At 43.7% G+C, this 24,885-nt stretch overlaps 1 protein-coding gene across 1 annotated transcript in view; it reads left to right on the top strand.

Moving 5' to 3' along the window:
- The window catches only part of PAPPA2 (pappalysin 2), a 151,090-nt gene that overhangs the window by 30,904 nt on the left and 95,301 nt on the right, over positions 1-24,885 (top strand). The window contains exons 3-4 of the mRNA XM_054980337.1: positions 18,335-18,480; positions 21,724-22,017. Coding sequence (XP_054836312.1) covers positions 18,335-18,480; positions 21,724-22,017 — 440 coding nt within the window. The remainder of the gene's footprint in view (positions 1-18,334; positions 18,481-21,723; positions 22,018-24,885) is intronic.

Below are 24,885 nucleotides of genomic sequence, written 5' to 3'. Positions count from 1 at the left end.
ATCTGTCTGCTCTGCATGGTTTTGAATGGAATGCACATTGGAATGCACAACTGTAATCTTATGTAACTAATTCTATGTTCCTCCACCAACATTTGATGCAGGCATGGGATTTGTATTTTGTCACCCCAAATAAGTCATACTTGTCCTCTCATGGACCTGTGTTGTTGTCAGCCAGGTGGCAGAGAAAGGAGTCCCAGTCATCTCCTTTGCTGCTGAGCGCTAGGAGCAAGCAGAGCTGCTAAAGGTACCTCAGCAACATCTTCGTTGTACCACCCCAGCAGTTGTTTGGCTGGCTTGGCTGAAGAACCAGAGGGCGCTGTCATGGAGGGAAGCCTAGGCAAGGCACCATGTCCCTCCAGAAAACGTGCCATGGTGGGAAGCCCAGGCCAGAAGCAGGATGGGAGCAGGTGGCAATGTTGGCCTCCCGCTTTCAACCAGCTGGTATTAGGAGTGAGGCAGGTGGCAATCCCCATCCTTCACCTTAACGCAGCTGGTATTAGGAGCGGAGCAGGTGGCAATCCCCATCCTCCACCTTAACTCAGTTGGCATTAAGAGCGGTGCAGGTGGCAATGCCCTCTCTCCTCCTGAACCCAATTGGTATTAGGAGCAAAGATGGTGGCAATGCTTACCGCCCCACACACTTAACTCAGTTGGTATTAAGAGCAGAGCAGGTGGCAACGCCCTCTCTCCACCTTAACCCAGCTGGTATTAGGAGCGGAGAAGGTGGCAATGCCCACTCCCCCACCTTAACACAGATAGTATCAGCATTGGAGAAGGTGGCAATGCCCATCCCCCTTTGAATCAGTTAGGATCAGGAGTGGAGCAGGTGGCAATGCCCACCCCCACCTTAACCCAGCTGGGATCGGGAGCAGATCAGATGGCAACGCCCGCCCTCCTTCACTCGACTGGGATCAGGAGTTTAGCAGGTGACAATGCCCCCTGCCTTAACCCAGCTGGTATTAGGAGCGGAGCAGGTGGCAATGCCCATCCCCCACCTTAATCTAGCTGGTATTAGGAGTGGAGCGGGTGGCAATGCCCTCCCCTACCTTAACCCAGCTGGTATTAGTGGAGGAGCAGTTGATAATGCCCCCCCCCCGCCATCACCCATTTGGGATCATAAGTGGAGCAGGTGGCAGTGCCCACCTCGTACCTTCACCTGGCTGTGATCAGGCACAGAGCAAGAGGCAATGCCCTTCTTCCCTTCACTCAGCTGGGATAAGGAGCAGAGCAGGTGGCAATGCCTGCCCTCTTCAACCTACCGGAATAAGCCACTGAGCAGGCAGCAATGCCCTCCCTGACTTCACCCTGCCGGAGTCAAGAGCCAAGCATGCAGCAATGCCTGCCCCCCCTTCAACCTGCCGGAATCAGGAGCAGAGCAGGTAGTAAAGCCCACCATCCACCTTTACCCTTTAGGGTCAGGCACGGAGCAGGAACCAATGCCTGTTCTTCCCTTAACCCAGTGGAGAGCAGGTGGCAATGCCCTCCTCCCCTTCACTCAGCTGAGGTCAGGCTTGGAGCAGGCGGTGATGCCTGCCCCCCTTCACCCAGCCATAGTCAGGCACAGAACAGGAGGCAATGCCCCCCCTTTACCTGGCATGTATCACGCATGGAGCAGGTAGCAAAACCCACCACCCAACCACAAGGCCAAAATCAGACAGATCAGGTGTGAAGCAGATGACAATGCCCACCCCCCTCCTTCACCAGCTGGAATCAGTGACGGAGGAGGAGTGAATGCCTGCCTGCCCACCCTCCCATGTGATGGTTGCAGATTTTTGATAAGCATTTTGGTTTCAGAACAGTTCACGTGCTTGGTAGTTTCAAAAATAATTATATCTTCTTGAAGGTATATTCACAGACTCAGTCGCACAGACTAATTTTCCACACAGATCTCCACTAACCAAATAAACTCTCATCTCATCCACACAGACTTAGATTCACTAAGGTCTTTCTCCACAGCTTGACTGACCCAGATAGAATAATATACACAGATATACACAAACTGACCTAGGAGCTCACAGAATTTGCCTAACTTAGAATTAGGCTCTCAGGCTTCCGCACAGTTTGCCTGATTTTACCAGAATAACCTTTCTCTACGATATACAAAGGGTTACTGAAAAACTTCACCTCAGCACTGACTAAAAAATGCAGTTCACTCAGCCCTTTAGAGTACAGACAGGCCAGTCAGATTACTCTCCACTCACCCATCCAGCCCCCCACCCCTGTTTCCTCAGAGGCCTGCATTTAACCTCACAGTAATAATTTTAAAAAATGCACAGCAAGCAGAAATAAAATCCCCAAACTGCTTTACATGCAAAACATTACAGAGGGGGTCTTTAGCCCCCCAGCTCCTTTGTATCCCAGAGCAGGCATGTGCGTGTCTTCATTGGCCCCTTCCGAGGCACTTTTGAAGGCAGCTTGGCAAGTTGCATAGGTCCACCTGCCACACCCGGCCTCTCACAAGGACACCTCCTCTTGCAAGAACTCAGACGCCTATCAGACCTCTGTGGTGGTTGTGCCCAGCCACTGGCTCTTCATGAACCTCCCTGATGTGCCACCAATCATCCACTTCAGTAGTGGTTCTCCTTAAAGGGAAGCTTCGCTGTGACTGCTACCTAAACAAGCAGCATGTTCTCCCCTGGCACACAGCAACCACCATTTGGGGTTGCAGGTCTTCCTGTCCCCAGGCAAGTGTCAGGCCTGCATCTTAAATACATCGAGACCTGGAGAGTGTATTGTCTCTATTGTCCAGTTCATGGTGCCTCAGGTCAGTGGCATGTGCTGGAAACAGAAGGCATAGTTCTGTTGAGAAGACAAAGATCTGAGCAGAAGTCCCCCAACCTTGTGGAGCCCATGGGCACTTTTGGGAGTGTTGAGACTAGTGCACAGGTGCAACAGCAGAATGGCTACTATAGGGACAGAATCCAATCACAAAATGGCTGCTACAAGGGCTGGGTCCAACCACAGAACATTGGGAGGTTCCATGAAATGTCAGGACGAGGTTCCAAGACAAGTATTGTCTTATGATAGAGGCAGCCGCTTCCAAATGGATGCTCACTTCTGACATAAAGATGGTACTTCTTTAGGAAGGTTGGAGGGGCGAGAAGACGCATCCCTTCCTGAGTGTTGGCAGTGCCATCCCAACTTTTTTGTAATTGTTGTGATCCTGAGAGAAACTCTAGCTTGCACGCATCCAGCTTCTCTCTGCCAGCCTCAATGGGGCTGATTTGATTTGAAAAACAGGTATGTACAAGTGTCTTGGATTCCCTCCAAATGAAACTGTTTGTGTGTGTTTGAAGCACTCCTCCCACCAAAAAACAAAGATTAGAAACATCCTTTTCAAATGGAAATCTCAGTTTGTTGCTATTCTGTAGCAGCTATCAGATTGCTTATTAAATGGGCTGTACCTAAAATTAATAAGCATGTAGAAGAAAAAGATTTCTTGGTGTTAGATCCAGAGAGTTAGCCATGTTAGTCTGTAGTCAGTTTGGTGTAGTGGTTAAGAGTGTGGGACTCTAATCTGGAGAGCCAGGTTTGATTCCCCACTCCTCCGCTTGAAGCCAGCTGGGTGACCTTGGGCTAGTCACAGTTCTCTGGAGCTCTCTCAGTCCCACCCACCTCACAGGGTGTTTTGTTGTGGGGATAATAACATACTTGGTAAACCGCTTTGAGTGGGCATTAAGTTGTCCTGAAGGGCGGTATATAAATCAAATGTTATTATTATTATTAGTCACAAATTAGTAAAGAGTCCAGTAGCACCTTTAAGACTAACCAGCTTTATTGTAGCATAAGCTTTCAAGAACCACAGTACTCTTCGCCCGCATCTGACGAAGAGAACTGTGGTTCTCGAAAGCTTATGCTACGATTAATTTGGTTAGTCTTAAAGGTGCTACTGGACTCTCTACTATTTCTTGGTGTGTTACTTGGTGGTCAGTGACTAGGTGAGTGCAGCCTATATGAGTGAAAAATTCTGGCGGAAAACCAGTGACATGCTTTATTCGGATCTCCAGAAGTGAGGAAGAAATTGACCAAGTATCTCTAGCAGTAACCTACGGCAACTGCAAAGACTCTGTAGGACACTTCCAGTTCCTCCAGCTTTCTGGGTGATGTCATCCCCTTCAGCCAAGGCAGGGAAGAGGTTGGCTCCCTGCCGGGTGTTCCATTCAACATCTCACTCAGACAGGCGTGTGAGGTTCTAATGTAAATAGCAAAGGCTCTAATGCTGGAAATTCTCTGTTGTGTTTTTGGAGTGCCTGCCACTTAAAAGGATTTTTACTACCCTTTTTTCGATTGGTGTGCATTCACAAACTGTCTGCTGGAGAATCCGCGGGCCAGGCTCGAGCAGCTCCTGAGCCATTAAGGTCTAGCGGGTCAATAAACTGCCTTTTCAAAAAATCTATTAAGTTCCATTTGCAAGGGATTACCGCTTGTGTGATTGATTTCGTCTACCAGCTACCATTAAAAAAAAAAACCAAACAAAGCAAGCCCCAAGGGAGCCGGAGCAATAAGATGCAGACTGAACTAGATTTATTGGTAGAGGGAAACTATAGCCCATTATGTGGTTCCAGCTCCAACGTTCTCTCTTTACTCTAACATTAAGGATGATGATGATGTAACATAGTGGATGTAATGCTTGACCCATCTCATCAGTGGGTGCAGTAAGATCATACAAAGTGATTATAAAAAGCGCCTGGGTAGCTGCGAAGTTGCATTTGAACTTATGCAAAAAGTAGCTTTCGACCACGAAATATTGATGAGTACATAAGCCCAAGAAAGTTGTTGAAAATGAGGAAGTTAAGATCCTGTGGGATTTCAAAATCTGAATGGTTAAGAAGATAGAATGTAATATTCTGTGGTTGAAAGTAAGTAAGACATCCTTTTTGATGTATCAGGCATCTGAAGAAGAGAACTTGATTCTCGAAAGCTTATGCTAAAATAAAATTGGTTAGTCTTAAAGGTGCTACTGGACTCTTTTTGTTTTTGATGTGACAATCCCCAATGACCGCCGTATTGAGGAAAAAGAGACTGAAAAGATAACAAAATATTAAGATCGAAGATTTGAAGTTCAGCATTTCTGGGAGATACAACAGTTATTTCAGTAGTGATTTCAAAAGGGCTAACTAAATATCTAGACAAACTGCTGCACTACTGGGAACATGCCACATACTGAGGCAATACCTCACTGAGTCCTGGGTTCTTAGATAAAATCCAAGAACCAAAAAATTCCATCCCAAGCATCTGGCATACTGTGAAAAATAGAAATAACATTTCATTCAACCCTTCTTCCAAAAAGCTCAAGCCAATGTTGCATGAGGCTTTTACTCATTTATTCTCATGATGACATCTCTGCAGAGTGAGAGAGTGGCTGTCTCAGAGTCTTTCAGTGCCCCAAGAACAAGCAGGGATTTGGATCCAGGTCTTCCTGGCCTAAGCTGAACTCTCTCCCTGTCTTTCACAATGCGTAACCTACCAAAATGAATGCAATCGCAACTGTGTATGATGGCCTACCAAGATGGAATGAACCTCCTGTTTTTCAGCCAGCCTGGTGTTTTTCAGACGGCTGGAAGGCCACAATTTATAGTCTGGATTTGTCACAAGTGGCCAGGTCAGCATTATTCACTGTGGCTATTCATACACTTTGCTTTACTGAGAGCCTGTGTGGTGTCATAGTTTGAGTGTCTGACTATTATCTGGGAGACCACTTTGCCAGAGAAGCTCTCTGAGTTACCTTGGACCAGCTACACACTCTCAAGCTAACTTGTTTTACTAAGTTTGTTGCTGTGAGGAAAAATTGGAACAGGAGAGAATCACGTTATAAGCTGCTTTGACTCCATGTCAGGGAGAAAAGCAGATCATAAATATCTAAACAACAGCAATAATGCCATACAGTTACATGTTTGAATACTTTCCTACCTCGGTGCAATCTGCTCAGATGTAAACTAGTATGTCATGGATAGAATTTGGATCTTGCCTTTTTCATTAGATGTTGCATGGAACATGCATGGAACATGCAACATGCATGGAACTTTAGTTTTTAATGGCAGAGCTCTTAAGTCCACAGTTCCCTTAATAGCAGAGATGTCATGATTTTTCAACAATAACTATTTATTGTAAACATGATACAGAAAAGCTTTCTCCTCTGATTCAGGTTTTTGCTCACTGGGTGGCTTTCACCAACTTATTTTAACTTGGTTCTCACTTCTGTGACAAAGCTGTGTCTAGATTCTGCCACTTCAGATTGTATGTATGAGCAATGGGCAGGCATCCTCCTTACAGCTGTGAAATAGCTCAGTTCCTATCCCATGCTTCTCTGGGGCCATGGCTCAGTGGTAGATCATTTACTTTGCATGCAAAAGGTCCCAGGTTCAATCTATGGCATCCCCAATGAAAAGGCTCAAGTAGTATGTGATGTGAAAGGATCTCTGCCTGAGACCCTGGAGAGGAGCTACCAGTCAGAGAAGATAATACTGACTGACTGATTTCCCATGGGATTTTTCTACTCTCTGACAATTTCCTGCCTATCCTACTGCAGCGGGTCTGAATGTGGACTTCAGTGAAAATTTACCCAAGCCTGGTTTGAAAATTGAGGTAAATATTAACACTTAACGAGACGTTGTGAGATGTTTGTTTTCAAAAAGGAAACTCTCCTCTCAGGCAGGTTTATGACATATAGGTACAGCTCTTTGCTGTAACTAAGTTATATACTCGACCGGTGTCCCCCACCATGGCCATTTGTCCACAGCTTACCTTCCCTTGGAACGACCCAGAACATCGCGCGAAAACCACGGAAGATCGCGTTTTCTCGTGCGATGTTGTGCAAATCTCGTGTGAGAAAATGCAATCTTCCGTGGTTTTTGCGCGATATTCTGGGTCGTTCTGAGGGAAGGTAAGCCATGTAGAAACGGCCCATGTTGAACTAGTGAAACTTTTTGGAATTTTGATAACAGGTATTGGGCACAAAACCAAAATGGCTGCCACAGGGAATGGATCTGATCACAAAATGGTTGCCATGGGGCAGGGTTCAATCACAAAACCTGGGACGGTTCAGCAAAATGATAAGAAGTTCCAAACCAAGCATCCTTGTATGATGGAGGGAGGGAAGAACTTGATTCAGGACTGCCATTTTCAGTGGCAGCACTGTAACATCTAGTTCCAGCCTTTTGAGGGGAAAAAATCTTGTGGAATTAACTCCGAGTAACTAATATTCATTAGCTCTGCACTTTGCTCATAACCATGGCTTGAAATAGTGTGGAAATGTCATTCTTTACTTCATGTGACTATGAAAGAGTGCATAAAAGTTGTCAAGTAGGAACAAATACAGTGAATGATTTGTTGACATTTTGGCTCAGCTCTGGTTCTCTCTTTTTCCAGTCTAGCTTTGCTCATCTTGTCTTGCCTACCCTATCACTCCTGCCTGTGTTCTTTCCTGGCTAGATTTATGGGCTGCCTGCTTTGGTTAAAAACTCTTGCTTGGCTTATTGATTGTGACACTTCCTTGATCCCTGAGCTGCTTCCCCCCAGATAGATCCCCCACACCCATGCCTGATCTCTGACTCATGCCCATTAGTGCTGCCATGTACTGGCCCATCTCCTGACAGCTGGAAACCTATATTTGAAGAGCCTGGGACCACAACAAGGGGGACAGCCCAGGAGATGTTATCAATTTGGTTTTATTGGAAGATGGGTAGAGATTAAGTCAGACTTAATAGTGGAATTATTCAGAGATGAGCATCTAACACCATCTGTTCCTCATAAAAGGGATCAAAGCATTGGCACACGGAAGGGCAAGAAAGAAAATAGTATGGGAAAAGAAGCACCGATTTTTGGTTAGTGGCTAAGGTCAAAGCAGAAAAGAGATTGTAGGACATAACTTGGGTGCAAGTGGAGAAAGTGTTTCCCCTGCAACCAGTTTGCTTCTACAAAAAGTGCACATATCCCCCCCTGATGCTGGTTTTGAAGAGGAACAAAGAACTGCTGCGCTAGCACTGGAATTGTGGGGGAGAGGTTGGTTCTGGAAGCTGGTTGGTTGCTGAATCCTTCCCCCCCCTTGCTGTAACTCTCTCCGATACTGGTGCTATTGCTTGGCTTCCTACAAGCCCTTCTTATAGTGTTTGATTTTGGTACACCTGCCACATTTAATGGGAATGTGCAGGCTCCTGATATGCATGGTCACCATTTTGTATAATTGTGAACATGTGCCTGTTTTCCAACTTTGGTATATGTGAATGGAACTCTCGAGTTTGGAGGGTATGCATTCGCACATACTAAAGCTGTATGCACATGGGGAAAGATGCACATGATGTTGTTCACACAAAATGGCGACTGTGTGTATAAGGACGATTGTGGACAGTGCCCACTCCTACTACATGTGGTTTGTGTGCTCAAATCAAATGTCTGGAAAGGGTTAGGGTTAGGGTATGGGGAATTAAAGGATAGATGTGTGTGTGTTTGGGGGCAGGGGAGGATTGTCATACTCTCTGCTGGAGGTAGGTCATCCAAGAGTGTTCATTTGATTTAGAAATGTAGTGGTAGGGGCAGGCTCCTCCTTTACTTTAGCACAGTGATTTTCAAACTCAGTCTAGCCCAGAACATGGCCCCCTATCTTGGCATGGCCAATCTGGCCACCTCAATCCATGACATAGTATCATCAGGACTAGACTACTGCAATGCACTCTGCATAGGTCTTCCCTCAAAGACAACTCAGCAATTCCAGTTGGTGCCAAATGCTGCAGCTTGATTATTAGGAGCCAGGTGGAGCATGCATATTACTCCTATTCTGCACTTACTCCATTGGTTACCTATCAGTTATTAGGCTCAATTCCAAATTTTGGATACCACATACAAAGCCCTTCATGGCCTTGGTCCCTCCTATCTGGGGGAGTGCCTCTCTTCCTATGCTCTGCCACAGGTGAGAGGTGGTGGGAGCGGAGGCTGGGAGCAGGAGATTCTACACCTCCACCAGGGGAATAGAATCCCTAACTCTACCACATCAGCTTCACTCATCTGAACAGGGCCTTCTTCAGGTACCTCCCAGCAAATGAGCAAAATCAACAGCTGCCCATACATATGCATTGTGGATAATGCCCCCCCCCCCCATCTTATGGAATGGCCTGCCTGGAGGGGGCTTTCATACACAAGTAATAGGGCTGTGCTGTCAGGAAATGGTTCAAAGAGGTGCTTCGATAAGGGAGTATGGACTGTAGACTATATTACTGTGCACTGGCTATTACTATCATTGATTATGTCATGTCAAATTGTTTGTGTATTGTTACATACATGGGGTGGAAATTTATCCTTGGAAAAATATAGCATGGGAAAATTTTCAGCCTCATGTCATCCTGCCCGTCACTACTAATTCTCCCTTGTTTAGGATGTGCTTTTAGTCCACATGAAGTAACAGCAAGGCTCAACTGATCTGGTCCGAGCTCAGTAGGAGCTGGCTATGCACCCTAGAACATGCCTTCAACTTCTACGCAACACTAAGGGATTTCGTGGCTAGAAATTCCACAGCATATACGTCAGTATGGAAAGGCATCCCTGAAGGCAGAAAGATTGAGAGGGGTAGCCAACACAGCTGGGAACTGGTAATCCCAGATTTGGGATTACCACATGGAAGCTTCCACATGATAATGTGGCACCATTACCACGTGGAAGTTTTGCTTTACTTTTGTTTCTAAACTGGTGTGGATTTTTCCCCCCTTTGGACATCCACATCACGTCCTACATTAATCACTCACGCACCTCTGCTTTGCTGTGATCTTTCCCAAACGTGGTTTGGTACAACCTTTTGAGAAAGATTATAGTCAAAGTGCATTTGCATATTGTATGGGCAGGAAAGTTTTGCATTTTTGCAGGTCCTGGCCCACATCGATGCCCTTTGTTAAGCTATAGTGATTTGCTATTTTTTTTAAAAAAAGCCCTCCGTTGGCTGAGGGGAGGGGGAAATGGCGGCTGCAGGAGGCTGGAGCCAGTAAGATACAGGGGGAAATACTGTGTTGATGCTTTGTCGAGGCTGCAAATGAGAAACAGAATGTGGAAAAGTGTTATCGTGTGGATGTGGCCTAGGAGTTGGAAGTGTTGAGCATGTAGCATGCCCTGATTATTGTTTAGTGCCAGTCCTGTTTGAAAGTTATGTCCTGAAGCAAAGGAGGGGAGGGCTGCTAATAAAAGGGAATTTTGGCAGGGGCAACTGGTTGTGCAAGGATGAGAAAATTTGCCCTTGCTGACATTTCCTCTTTCAGCACTACTGTTTCACTGCATAAAAGCGCTGTGGTCTGTTGCATCTGGATCACCCTCCCCTTCTTCTTCTGCTGAAATGTAAGGGCCAGAATCAGAGCTGGAACTGTGATAGGGAATGAATCAAAGTGTTTGCCACATACCAGGCATAACAAAGAGAAGGTTTTATCTGAAGGTGTTCGCTGCCAGCTGTGGACTTCAGAGCAAAACATCTGTCTTGGGAGTGTGTCTGTGTGAGCACATCTTGTTGATTGGTACAGAGGTGAAGCTTGGCTCAGAATTCCAAAAAGGCACATTGCTAACTAGTTCCAGCTGTTCACTCCCTTATTCCCCAAGACAGATGTTTGCACTGCTAGGAGGTCCTTCCCAGCTGTGCACGGTGCATCTGGAATTGCCGTCTTCCATCAGGAGAAGCTCCCCAAGCTGGCAACAAGTGGAAGGATTATAGTCATACGGGCTTTTTAATTCAAACTGAATTAAAAATAATGGTGTGACTTCATCCTCTTCTCTGGGCTGTCACCCTGCTAAGTCAGTTTGTCAGCCTTAATGAAAATCTTATCGCAGTCTTCTGTCTTGCTTTCAGAAAACGATTTCCAAATAAATATAACATTGTTGCTGAATGCAGATTCCTATTTTTACACTCGAGCAGCATCGATAGGATTGCAGTAATGAATGTGGGTGGTTTATTAGGGTGGGGGCCCAAACTCTTATCTTCTCCAAGATGTCTGCTCTGACTGGTGGCAACTCTCCAGTGGTTTCAGGCAGTGGTCTTTCACACCATCTACTTATCCTTTTAACTGGAGATACCGGGGATTGAACCAGGTTGTTTCTGAATGCAAGGCAGATGCTGTACTAGTGAGACATGCCCGCTCCACAATATCCTTAATTTTAGCAGGCAACTCGAGACTCAAGGCTATGTTGCCTAAAATCCCAATATCCTTAATGCCTCCATTAGCTGCTGCCAGCCCCAAATTCTGAATGCTCCTCAAGATTTTAAAATTGCCCTGGAGGGGACTGTATGAACGACACTTGCCAACTCCAGGTTGGGAAATTCCTGGAGACTTGAGGAAGGAATCAGGGGAAGGCAAGGTGTGGGGAGGGGAGGAACCTTAGCAGGGTATGATGCCATAGAATTCACCCTTCAAAGTAGCCATTTTCTCCAGGAGGGCTGATTCATGTGTACTACGCGATCTCCAGGCCCCACCTAGAGATAGGCAAACCTAATATGGACCTAGTTTACAATCACTGGTATAGGGAATGACATAGAAGCTGTGTGCAAATATTATAGCAGAGCTTCCCCCACCCCGCTTTTCCTGTTTTGTCCATCACATATATTTGGAGACATGATGTTTTCAGGGTACTATATGATCTGATTTCAGGATGATGGCCTTACATAAAAATGGTGGCTAAAACCTTTCCTTGTCTGAAGCCACTGTAATGATGATAGAGCCTTGAAGCAAGTACTGAATGAAAGCAGAGATCTGTGAGTGTTTTCATAACACGGAAGTGGAATACATAGCTGACGTATGATTGCAGTAGGGCAGGGGACCTGGTCACCTGGCTGATGAGTGGAAAATGGCTTGAGCCTTTGGAGCATGTGAAAAAATGTTGCGCATGCTCTGGAGGCCTCTTGGTGATGTCACTTCTGGCTTAAAACAGGAGCAACTGGTGCTAAGCAGGACCAAATCTGCCCAAACCTAGCAATTTCACCTGGCTGGGACCCCCCCCCCCTTGATGGTAAGGGGGGATGGCAACCGTAGACTTTAGGCTGATCCTGCACTGGGCAGGGGGTTGGACTAGATGGTCTGTATGTCCCCTTCCAACTCTATGATTCTATGATTCTACAATACAGGCAAATTTTACCGCTCAAAAATCATAGGAAATTTCTTTCCCTTTCAGTTCAAACCCGAATGTCACAACATATTTTAAACCAAGTTGTTTCCCTGCCATGTGCAAAGCATTTGAACTGAATTAGTGTTACGAATGGTGTCCATCAGCTGAACAGAGAGTTAAGAGCAACTAAAGCCCCCTTGGTGGTATGATTGGGCAAAAAGGTGAATGACAAATTTTGTAAGTAAATAAATAGCTAGTAGAAGCAGTGATGCGACAGAGACAGAAATCTTGACATTCAATGTTCCCATCTCTAAGCAGAGGCAAAGAACCTGTTATCAGTAGAAAGATTAAGGAAGCCTGAAGAGCCCTATAGGATGGCAGATGCTGTGACATTTATTAGATGGGGCTACGATACGAGCTGCAGCCCTCCCTGGAGAAGTCTGACTTGGCTGCAGTTATGCAGCTACTGACTAGTTTAATGCACTCTTTATGAGACTCTTTGAAAAAATCTTGGAGACCTCAGTTAGCTGTCTTGCAGCTTTCCCTCCCCAGTTTTTCCTGGCAATCTGGACAAAAAATGCCTCCACCTTTCCCTTTATATCTCCTTAACAAAAGAGGATGACTCTATTTTAAAAGATGCGGAGGAGTTAGCCGTGTTAGTCTGTGGTAGCAAAATCAAAAAGAGTCCAGTAGCACCTTTAAGACTAACCAATTTTATTGTAGCATAAGCTTTCGAGAATCAAGTTCTCTTCATCAGATGCATCATGCATCTGACGAAGAGAACTTGATTCTCGAAAGCTTATGCTACAATAAAATTGGTTAGTCTTAAAGGTGCTACTGGACTCTTTTCTATTTTAAAAGAAAATGAAAACTGAGAATTCAGAGGAATTAAAATTTGAAATGGAAATAGATAAGTGGTAATAGATAATTATAATGTTACTGTGATCTTTCCTCGAGGGTTTGTCATATCTTGGTATGTTATAAAATCATTATCTTTCCTCTGATTCTTATCACAAAAGGCATCAATTGGTGAAAATAGTGGTGATACCAACGGGCTTATTCTTCTTCTAACCAAATCCCAAATTAGAATGAGACTATCTCTTATAACATGACTTTCTTGTTTTTTTCTTGATCTTTTTGCCACCCAAAGGAGGTTGTGCAGTCCATCTGTCAGGTCCGCTGCTTCTAGTTGTAGTAGTCTATCTTTGGGATTTCTTATCCAGTCTATAATCCAAACTAGACCGGCTGCTTGATAATATAATTTGATATTTGGGACTGCCAGCCCACCTCTGGAAGTTTCATCTTGTAATATCTTGAATCTTACTCTTGGTTTTTTACTGTTCCAGATGAATTGATTAATTTGTCTTTGCCAATCCTTCAGTGTCTTATCTTTAATGCTAATTGGTAACGTTTGAAACAAAAAATTGATTTTCGGAAACACACTCATTTTAATCTCTGAAATCCTTCCAGTCCAAGACAGATTTAATTTAGACCATCTTTCCAAGTCTTTTTGAATTCTCCTCCATGGTGTTTCATAATTATCTCTATACAAAGTGTCCTTATATCTTGTTAGGTAAATGCCCAAATATGTCAGTGGGTTTGCTGCTATCTTGCATCCTGATACTTCTTGAATTTTTTCTTCCTCCTGCTTTGTTAAAAATTTAGGGATAATTTTTTTTTCTTATTGATTTTAAATCCTGAATATTTACCAAACTTCGTAAGCTGTTCCATCACATCTAGTATTGTCTCCTGTGGGTTCAGAATCATCAAAACCACATCATCTGTGTAGCATTTCAATTTGAAATCTTCATCGTCCACTTTTAAACCTATGATTTTGGGATCTTGCCTTATCTTGGAAGCTAAAATTTCCATTGCCAGTATGAATAGTTGTGGTGATAAATGGCATCCTTGGCTGTATTGCCGTGGTCTTGGCATTGTAGTTCCTGACGTTTCGCCACAATGCCAAGACCACGGCAATACAGCCCGGAAAACCCACAACAACCATCGTTCTCCGGCCGTGAAAGCCTTCGACAATACATCGAATGGCATCCTTGTCTAGTACCTTTTTCTATTTTCAGTTCTTCTGTCAATAAAATCTTCGCTTTTTGCTTTGCATAGATTCCTTTTATCCAATTTTCAAACTTGAGGCCAATACATAAATTTTGTATTATTTTCTGCAAAAAAGTCCAAGAAAGGTTGTCGAGGAAAGATAAAATCATGGCAAGAAATTCAAGATGAAGGGGAAAAAATACAATGGTGAATATATTTTCAGGCAGTTTCTAGAATGCAAGAAGCCTTGAAGGAACTCAGAGGACTGTTAAGGAATTTTACTGATTTTGAGAAAATAATCATGCAGAAAAAAGAACACATCCTGGGTCTAATATATAAACTTTTCCTCCAATATGATACTGAAACAGAACAAGTTAAAGTGTGCATGATAAAGTGGATGCAAAATTTTGGAGAAGAAATAACATTTCAACAATGGAAGAATCTTTGGACAAAGGGCATAAAATTTACAGCAAGTCAAACATTAAGGGAGAACTGGTACAAGATGTTCTTCAGATGGTACATTACACCAAAAGACATTGAGAAAATGGACAAGAAATGTGTGGGGTCATGTTGGAAATGTAAAGAAGCTGACAGTTCTTTTTATCATATGTGGTGGACTTGCCACAAAAGCAAAAGTTTCTGGAAAGAAATACATGCTGAGATGCAAAAGGTTTTAAAATTTGAGTTCTCCATGAACCCACAAACTATGCAGTTGGGAATACTACCAGAAAATGTAGATAGAAAACTATACGAACTATTTAGATATTTACTGACGGTGGCAAGGGTGGTATTTGCAACTAGATGGAAGGAAGAAGATTGCCCAGCTAGGGAAATCTGGAAAGACAAGATGGCAGAATACACAGTGATGGCAAAACTTATAAGCTAATTAAACAGAAGACCAGTGAGTGAATTCAAAGAGAAATGGGGGGAATTATTTTACTTACAAAGGAGAAAATGCATAAAATGTTTTAGTTTCAGAGATCTGAATAAGATAGTATATGGATATATCGTTCCGGACTGATCTGTATAGAAGCATCAGACTATATTAAGATATAGCAGTAAGAATGTGCATGGAGACCACTCGTTATGATCTTAAGCCAATCCAATAGTGATCACTCGGTAGAAAAAGAATGTATTTAGTTAGTAAGGTACACAGAAGATGGAATATTAGATGCAATCTTCATCTTAACATCGACGAACTCTGATGAAGGCACATGGTGTGTATGCTGTGTGTTAACAACCCTTGTAGTGCAAAATTTTACCGTTCCTTGGACCCTGTTTTCCCCCTCCCTTCTTTTTTCTGTACCCCTCTTTGTTTTGAATTTTTTTTAAAAAAAAGTACAAAAAAAATAATTCTACTGTGATATAGCACAATAGCAATTATTACCATTTTAAAACTAACAGCCTACAAAAGTGGGTGGGACATTTCCAGGGTAAGAAAATGTGCACCATTCCTTCCAAATGATATGTTAACATACTTGGATTGCGTTCTTTAAAAAAAAAAAGTGAACTAAAGCATGCTTGAGAAGAGAATGGATTATAGATTTGAGAAACCTGCGGGGAGGATGATGGAAACACGTTGTCATGTGGGAGCTCCCAAAAGTGCTCCAGGTTGGAAGTCTAGGCAGAGGAAAACCTCCGTGTGGAAGCAGCCTCTATTCTATTATCTGTTGTTAAATTTGTTTCAACACATGGTAGGACTTGGATTGACATGTGAAAAGCAAGACAGGCAGGTAGTATTCTTTGCATTGAGCTGAGAAACACTGGGTCATTAACTCTACTGTCAGTTCAGTGGGACTTTTTAATTTCATCCCATCCCACAGAAATCTTTCCTAATTAATTCCTTGTGTGAAACTTAGGTTTATAATAGGCAATGATTTCTGCTGGTGACCCTCCCTGTAACATCTATCAGTGGGCTTCCTGGTACACATTTGTTTCCTCCTCAAAGCATTTTTCCTCAAAGCAGATACCCATTCCTGGCTTTCCTCCACCTCATTGGAGCAGGTGATGCTTCAGAAGACATCACCTTTCTGTCAGCAGGGAGCGCCCATTCAGAAACAGCTGCTTCCATCTTGTATCCTCCCACCATTTTGTCATTGGCTTCAGCACAGCATGGCAGCCATTTTGTGGGATGCCCATTCTCTGTTCTCAAAATTCAAAAAATTCTCCTGACCTAGCTATCATTATCTAACAGCTCAATAATTGTTGGACTGTATTTAGCAAATCCCATAGTACTCATGATTGCCACTATGTGATGTGGTGATGTTGTTACTGGGCCCTTCTTTCCATTCTCATTGGCTACTCCTCAGTAGAATATAACAAATTATAGCATCTGCCTAACCATTAATGTGTCCTGGATATTGCACTGTCATTGTACTGTGACAACCTTTCACCCCTTCTGAATTGTCTTGTCCACACAAATACTCCGTTGCAAACAGTTGCTACGATAGCACAGTATACAGTGCCATGTAAATGCATCCGAAATATCATGGAGGAGGAAGGTCTGAGGGATAATGTTGAGTTTCTGAGGAAGACACTGTATAACATTGGCACCAATGCTTGTTTATGACAGATGAAAATACCAGTGGAAACACCAGCAAAAAAAGGAGCCCAAGGGAGTTGTCCGTTCCAGACTTATTTTGGTCACAGTTATGCGTAGTTTGGTTCTGCTTGGTAAGGTTCATGATTGGATGTTTGCAGTTGCTCCTCCAGTGGAGTTGGGGGAACTAGTTCCCGCACCCATATCTAGCTTCACTTTATGTTTTTGGATCAGTACAAATCTGCTTGTGCCAACTTAGTGAAAGATTGATTTATAACGAAGGGTTAGAAAGAGAGCGAGAGAGTGAGAGAGCGCATGCCCTTTTACTGGTGTCAAGGGACCCACAGGCGGCAATGAGGAAAAAAATGTATTCTCTGCAGAGGCAGGGGGAATATCAGTGCAAACTTGCCTGACTTCAGCCTGTGGAATTTGGACGGATTGCAAAGTTTTGGAGACTGTTTTTTTCCTGAGATGCACATAGACATAGGTCAAGAATCCAAGTTTATTTTTAAGACTTGCGTCTCCTGAATAGCTTTGGAGTGTTGAATGAGTGTCTCCCTAATGTTTTTTCTGCTTCTGGGAAATGACTTTTGCTGTACTTCAAGACTGCCTCCTCCCTTTATTCCCTATTCAGGACTAACTCTTATGTGCATTTTCATCCCTTGGAGATGGCAATGTCCAATGACTTGCTTGTGTTTGTGGGGCTGTTACAGGTGTAACCTTCACAGATGGAATTTGTATATTACCAAAAAACGAATAATTCTTTTCAGTTAAGTCACTTCTCACATTTAGTTGCCCCTACTGCATAGCTTAGGCTAGCCCAGTCTCATCAGATCTTGCATGCTAAGCATGGTCAGCCTTGGTTAGTACTTGGATGAGAGACCATCAAGGAAATCAGCGGTAAACCACCTTGCCTTAAAAACCTTATGGGGTCACTATAAGTTGGCTGTGGTTAAGATAAGCCACGGTTTGGTATAGTGTAGGACAGTGACCCCCAAAGTAGTGTCCATGGATGCTGTGGTGTTTGCTGTTATGTTTTCTGGTGCTCACTTGCTTTTTCCCTAAAGCATCTCAAATCAATGAATCAATCCTGCTTTTCATCTGCCTAATGATCAAGAGATGCTTCAGAAGAACTCAAGAGGATTTTGTGTCCACAGAGAGCTCTCGTTCAAAAAGATCAGCCTTCTTCATAGGAATATATTTGACTTGGAAACTCCCAATATTTTGGTGACTGGCCCAGACTCCCATGGCAGCCATTTTTTTGGTTGACTTCACCTTCTCAAGGCATCCATTTTGAGGGCTGCCCCCTCAGTGTTCTTAAAATTTCAAAATTGGCCAGAAGTTCAACATGGTTGGGGACCCTAATGTGTGTGTGGTTGGGGGGGGGCAGAGGGATCAGGGATAGAAGCAGGATGGAAATATATAATTTGTGTCCCAGGAAGCTGAACACAGCTTAGCATGATGACTCACCATATTTTCTGATGTCAGTCCTTCTTTCTGAGATCTTTTTTAGAATGGAAGTGTCGGGGATCAAATTTGGGGACCTTCTGTATGCAGTGGATATGCTCTGCCCTCCTCTGCAACACTCAATAAGTGCACTTTGATAAGGCGCTATAAAAATGTCAAGCTTGTTCATTTTTATTGTTTACCTCCCTGTCCCCTCTCTTACCATCCCTGCAGGGCATACATGAGTGTGAAGGAGCTCAAGGAGATTCTACAGCTGAACAGCACTCACTTCCTCAATGTCTACTTTGCCAGCTCTGTTCGGGAAGAGCTGGCAGGTGCTGCCACCTGGCCCTGGGACAAGGATGCCCTCAGCCACCTGGGTAAGCCTTGCTGTTCTAGGAATATGCTTGCAGTCAAATCATCTGGCTGATCTGTGATAAGGAAACTTTCAGCTGGACTTTCAAATAAGTTTACTATTTTCCTAAATAAATACAGAACTTAACACTGGGTGATAATTCTTTGTTAGGTCCAGAAGTTGATTGTTTTCTAATTGCTGTACTTGCCCTCCTTTTTGTCTGTCTGTCTCATAGAAGCAGGGCTTAATTTGTACCAGGGCTCAACCCTGCAATCTGTTTTCAGTGGCGGGGCTGAAATCTGGGCAGCATGTTTCTGAACATGTGCAAATTGCTTGTCAGGAAGCCATCAGCTGTGGATTTTGCACTGTGTGGGGACTGACCATAGGTCTTAAGTGGTGAGGAAAAGGCACACTCAGAGGTTCTCTGCAGGACTTGGCCCTGGTGTCAAGGTGTCTTTGTTGTTGTTGTTGTTGTAAAAATGCCAGTTTTTTCAAGGACTTCACCTGCTGGAGGCTCAAGTGGAAGCTGTAGACAGAGTTTTTTGGTCAGTGGCCATGAAAGTTCTTTGTGTATGTCTCCAAGGCCTTGAGGATATCACTGGCCAGAGCCTGCTGAAGACATTTGGTACCTGAGGCCGAAATTCAAATAGCTACATTTATTCCCACTTATTAACACGGGTCACAATCCATGAAAGCATGAGGGAACCCCCCCCCATTTCTGTCTGCTTCTGCTTCACACTGCACGGTTTATCTTATCATGTCTCCTATTAGGCCGAATCCACATTACCTCCGCGCGTCCCGGTGTTGCGCTAAATGTCCGCGAAACACCCGGAAGTATAGCGTCTTTCAAGCGCGATTTCAGAAATCGCGCTTGAAAGACGCTATACTTCCGGGTGTTTCGCGGACATTTAGCGCAACACCGGGACGCGCGGAGGTAATGTGGATTCGGCCTTAGTTACCTTGCCTTTTACTGTTAGATGGTACTGACTTTATTACATAACTTTGTCATTTGTGTCAGTTTATGTGGCAAAATACGCTTCTCTGATTGCTGTCTGGGGACCAGAGTGGCCCCCAAGGAAATAAAAATTGGCTGTTTCTGCCCTAGAGGATGGACATCCATCAACTATGTCCTGTTGCAAACGGTCTTTGACTTGTTAGTCAAGTTTGTGGTCTTGCATAAAGGCAAGGTGGATGCAGTTTCCCTCAACCTGTCTCTCATTAATTTCGGGCATCCTCATTTAAGAAAACTCGGTTTTGATGTTGAAAGAAAATTCATAATGGCAGATATTGCCCTATATCTAACCACATTCCAAAGGCTTAAGGGCAGAACTTTGGGACTGGCAATTTCTGCTAGTTCCCCCTCTCAGTGTAGACTCCCTCTGTGCCTATCCTGAGGGGCTGTTAATCCCAGATGAGCAAAATTTTGTAGCAGCCCAGTGGGCTGCAACAGGAGCGGCAATTGATGAAAATTGCTGCCTTCTCTTAAGAAACTTAAAAGCCCTTAATTTTTCTTAGTTCGTTGTTGGATACAGACTGTTGTTTTTGCAGCTGTCAAAAATGAACTTTCATTTTTGCTGATCCAAAAGTTCAGAGGCACCACCAACTCATCTTGTGAGGTAAACTGTTTGCTTAAGTACCTGTAGCCTGCTGGGCTTTTGAAAAGGCCTAAATTGCTATGAGGTAAATTCTCCATTCCTGAGGTGATGCCAAGTCATTGGCCTTTGGGCACTTAGGATAATTAGCTGACTCAGATTTTGTTTTCATAGCCAAGGCATTTGTGAACGCACTCTCTACCTCTAAACTTTCATACCTGATATGAAAATCCTGGCCTTTGTGAGATCATTTGTGGGCCTCTTAAAATATTTGGGTCAAAAGCTGAATCATATCAAGTTTACATGTAAAGGACAGTGGTAAGTTTGGGGGCCCAAATGATGTAGGAATTGGGTAGACAGCTGGATATTTTCCTGCCACAGAAGTTTCTAAATCCATATGGTTCCAGTTTTCTAAGGATCTTGGTTTGGTGTTGGGGCAGCTCATTTGGCACTGAGCAATCTGCTGAAACGTTCACAAGGGATCCTTTTTCTCCTCAGTGGAAGTGTTGTGCGTTCACTTGGTTTGAAAACAAACCAGCAGTTGTCAGTCTTCAAGAGAGACGATCAGGCACGATGTCATGGCCTCCTTTTTTGACACTCACTTTCTTGCTCACATTTTCTCCAGCTGATAGGGTTTCATGTTTCTACTTGAAAGCCTGAAGAGTTACCATTTGCAGCTAGTGGTTGACACAGTGGGATTACTGCTGGGCTCGAACATCCCATTAACTTAGCTATTAGCAAGTTTTTCTTTCTTCACTCACTTCCATTCCTCTCCTTTGCTTTCAGCAAGGGAACCTCCTGCCTCAGACTGGGGTTTGGCCGGGAAATCTGTCTCAGTTTTCTTTGCATTTTTATTTGTTGACTACGGACATTTCCGTTCATTGAATTAAACTCTCTGACATGCCATCTTGTCATGTAAAATAAATATATTTTCTCTGAAAATAAAGGTGGCCTGATTGTTTAATCGGTCAAAAAGTACTGTTTGAGATGGAGTCAAATATTGTTCAATAAAAGTGATTTTTTTCCCCAGGGATGGGTGGCTGGCTAGCTAGCTGTGTTAGTCTTTTGCAGCAAAAGAGCCATGCAACAGCTTAAAGACTAATAACACTTTCGTGGTTAGCTGTGTCAGTCTTTTGCACTATGCACTCCTTTTGTGAGAAGGAGGAGCGTCACTGTTTATTGCTCCCCATCTGCTCTCAGAGATTTCTGCTACTGCTCATGCCTGCCAAGAACAAGCCAAAGGATAATCTATCAGTTGTTGTACCAGTTAGGAGTGCTTCGTGTTGCTTTTTGAAGCCACCTACTCTAATTTCTCCCCAACCGAAGAACTCAGCTTGCTGCTGAGATCCATCTTTGTGAGCACAACAGTTGCCGGGAAGGACTCTGGCCTACCATTTCAGTTTTGAGACCTTCCTTAATGGACTGACTCATGAGTCAACTTCCAAGGTTGGCTGGCCAAGAAAGGCTGTTTCAGGCAGCCAGCTGGAGCCTTCCCCTCTTGTGGATTTGCCTGGAGTGCTCATCCATGCTGAAATTAAACCCTGTTGCAACAGCGGATATGTTTTTCGTATCTGGAATGTCTCTTTACGAAAGTTAGTATTGAATTAGCGCAAGATACCAGACCTTCTTGACTATATGCTTCTCTCTGAGTGATGATGATTGCACTTTGATTTCAGGAGGAGTGGTCCTCAATCCAACCTACTATGGTATACCAGGTCATATAAACACCATGATCCATGAAGTAGGACATGTCCTTGGACTCTACCATGTCTTTAAGGGGGTGAATGAAAGGGAATCCTGTGACGACCCATGCAGTGAGACAACACCATCTATGGAGACTGGAGACCTTTGTGCAGACACAGCTCCCACTCCCAAAAGCAAACTCTGTCGAGACCCAGATCCTACCAATGACACCTGTGGCCAGATCCACTTCTCTGGAACTCCATTCAACAATTACATGAGCTATACAGGTAATGAATGGGAAGGAAAAACTCTTGGATGAATTAGTTCAACAGTAGGTAACCTGTCGGTCTCATAGCATCCCTGAAGTGTTGAAGATATTTGCTTTTATGTTCATGAAAGTAAGGTTCTAGATCTCATGATTTCACTAGAAAATCATGAGGCAATCTGAGCAAATCGAAAGGTGAACCATCCAAGCTTTCCCATGTATTTCATATACAAATTGCAAGAGTTATTGTCTTAGGCTGTTCCTTATTCTAAAGGGTCCAATTATTTTGATGACTTAGGAGCTGCCATTGTCAGGGATCTTTTCCATATGTTTTTTTCTCATTGGTTCTGGCCCCATGCTACTTTGATTTATCCCCTTATTTCCGCATGCATTTTTTGCCTTCCAATTTTTGCTTCAGGTTTCTTTGGTTTCCTTCCAGTTTTATTCTGGTTCTTTTGAGGTTTTTTTCTGGAAGCTGATTTTGAGTTGATTTTTTTCCCTTGTGTGTAATGTTTCTTTTGGTTTTGTTTGTCATGCCCATTCCCACCCACTCCCACCCACTTTTCAGTGATAGACCGTTTATCATATTCAAACCACTCTCTCCACCCCTCTTCTTTCCCCCTCCTGATTTTGTTTTCTGTCCTTTTAAAATCATAATTTTAATAGAGTTATATTATTGACCTACCATTGTAACAACATATGCAGTGGATTCTCTGAATTCCCAGCTTTTATTTTTTTTTTTAAAAAAGTAAGTCTCTAGCCCTTTTCCTTGCAGAGATATAAGGTAAAGGGCATATCTCCACAATGGAATAGGCTACAGACTTTTTTTAAAAAAAAATGAAAGCTGGGGATTCAGAGAATCTGCTGCATATATAGTTATAATATAGGTTGATATAATGCTTTGAAACTGATGATTTAAAAAAATTACAAAAGCCTTGGTGACCCAATGGAGGGGCGGAGGCAGCACTTCTGGCACCAGAAAAAGCAGTGAAAAATATGTAACCACTGCTGCTCCAGGCTTCATCCCAGCGAAGTCAGTTTACCCTGCCAGGGCCAGCTGCTGCCTCCTAGCTCTCAGTCACCGTGGGTAGAGCTCTCTGGTTTGGATCGTGGGGGTGGGGGAATTAGGTATGGGTAGTGGAGCTGCTCCCCATGCAAAGACTTCCCCCTGTGTTCATTTTTGTTCTTTTTTTAAAAAAATCCAGCCCTTATAGCAATGTAACGTTACAAGCATACACAAAAATAGAGGGTGCTGTAATGTCACCAATGATGCCACCAATGACAACAGTACCCTCACTTGAAAATCCTGATTATTTAACGCTCATGCAGAACAAAATAAACTGACTCCACAACTGTTAAAGTGCAAAGGGAAGACAGATGTGTGGAAGAACTATATCCATACTGATTCCAGTGCTTGAGGATCGACTACTAAGAAAATCAGGAGTGAGTCAAGTGTGCAGAAAAGCCCATGGTCAGATTTTGCTGGCAGAAAAGCTCAGCTGGGGTAACAGAAGAACTTGCCTGCTGTTAGCCATATGCTGGCATACGATTCAGTGCCCTTGCTGTGTTTCCCACATTGCCTTCTATGTCACACTAGTTCTTAAAGCTATACTCACAAAACCACTTTTTTTGCAGAAAAACCTTTTACCTACTCCAGAGTAAAGGCAAGAGATTTCATTTGTAAATATCTAAACAACACTGGATTTTGAAACCTAGAATCATTCTAAGGGTGCCTGATTTTCAAAGGCTTGAAATCTTGTAACTTGGAAAACAGAAGAGAAAATTGAAGGTCACCTGAATATTTTTTGCCGAACAATGTGATGATGCCTCGGCATCCTGTATAAGGATGTCCTGTATCTTTGCTTCCTCAAACCTTATGAACAGAGCCAATAGCAGATCTGAAGGGCAGTTTAAGGAAGCAAAAATGGTGCCGGGGGCGGGGGTGAGTATCAAAGATGAAGTTGCTTCTGCCTGCACATTGCACTCACAAGGAGAAATAGGCTGACATGTATCTGAGAGGTGCAAAAGCCCTATTGAATGCCTGATGCACAGTCCTTGTGTCACCCATCAACAAACACAAGGACTTGATTATGACTTGACCCTTCAGTACATCTGTGTCTTTAGTTTGGGTGTGTGTGGCTGATTCTGCACACGTTGGATAGTGCACTTCCGATCCTCTTTATAGGTCATTTGGAACGGATTTTTTCATGTGCGGAACAAAAAATCCACCTCGAACGATAGATAAAGTGCATTGAAAGTACATTATCCAACGTTTGCGGAATCAGCCTAGAGTCTGCATGTGAGAGAAAGAAAGATCTGGATCTTGATTGTAGCACTGGGAGGTTGCTCTAATGGAAGCTTAAAAAGACAGGAAGTCAGTGGTTGATCACATTCTCTCAGAGCCAAGCTACAAGTGACGCCTGACACAGGTTGGACACTTGTCCGCTTCCCTCAAGTTTTGATGGGAAATGTAGGCATCCTGGTCTTGCAGCTGTAATGGAGAGCCAAGCTGTAAAATCAGGGTGCCTACATTTCCCATCAAAACTTGAGGTAAGCTGACAAATGTCCAACCTGTGTAAGGTGTCACTTGTAGCTTGGCTCTCAGCCTAATCTGTCTTGCAGGGTTGTTGTGAAGATACAGTGGGGAAGGGAGAATAGTGTCTGCCACCTTGAGCTCCTTGGAGGAAGGGAGGGGGAAATACACATGTATTAGAAGGATGAAGAGAACTCCTCTTTGGATGCCTAAGTCCTGTTTTGCTTCTGAAGCTGGGGGATAGAGGTGATGGGCTAATTCCAGAACCCAGGAGGCTTATAAAAAGCTCACCTTACACTGCTGTTCTTAATTGGTACAGGAGGCCTTGCAAGATTGGAGGGATAGTCTAGACCGCTG

This window comes from Eublepharis macularius, chromosome 5 (assembly GCF_028583425.1).
Source record: "Eublepharis macularius isolate TG4126 chromosome 5, MPM_Emac_v1.0, whole genome shotgun sequence".
In the NCBI taxonomy this organism is placed as follows: Eukaryota; Metazoa; Chordata; class Lepidosauria; order Squamata; family Eublepharidae; genus Eublepharis; species Eublepharis macularius.
Note: the sequence above shows the minus strand (reverse complement) of the source record. Positions and strands in the feature narration are given on the sequence as shown.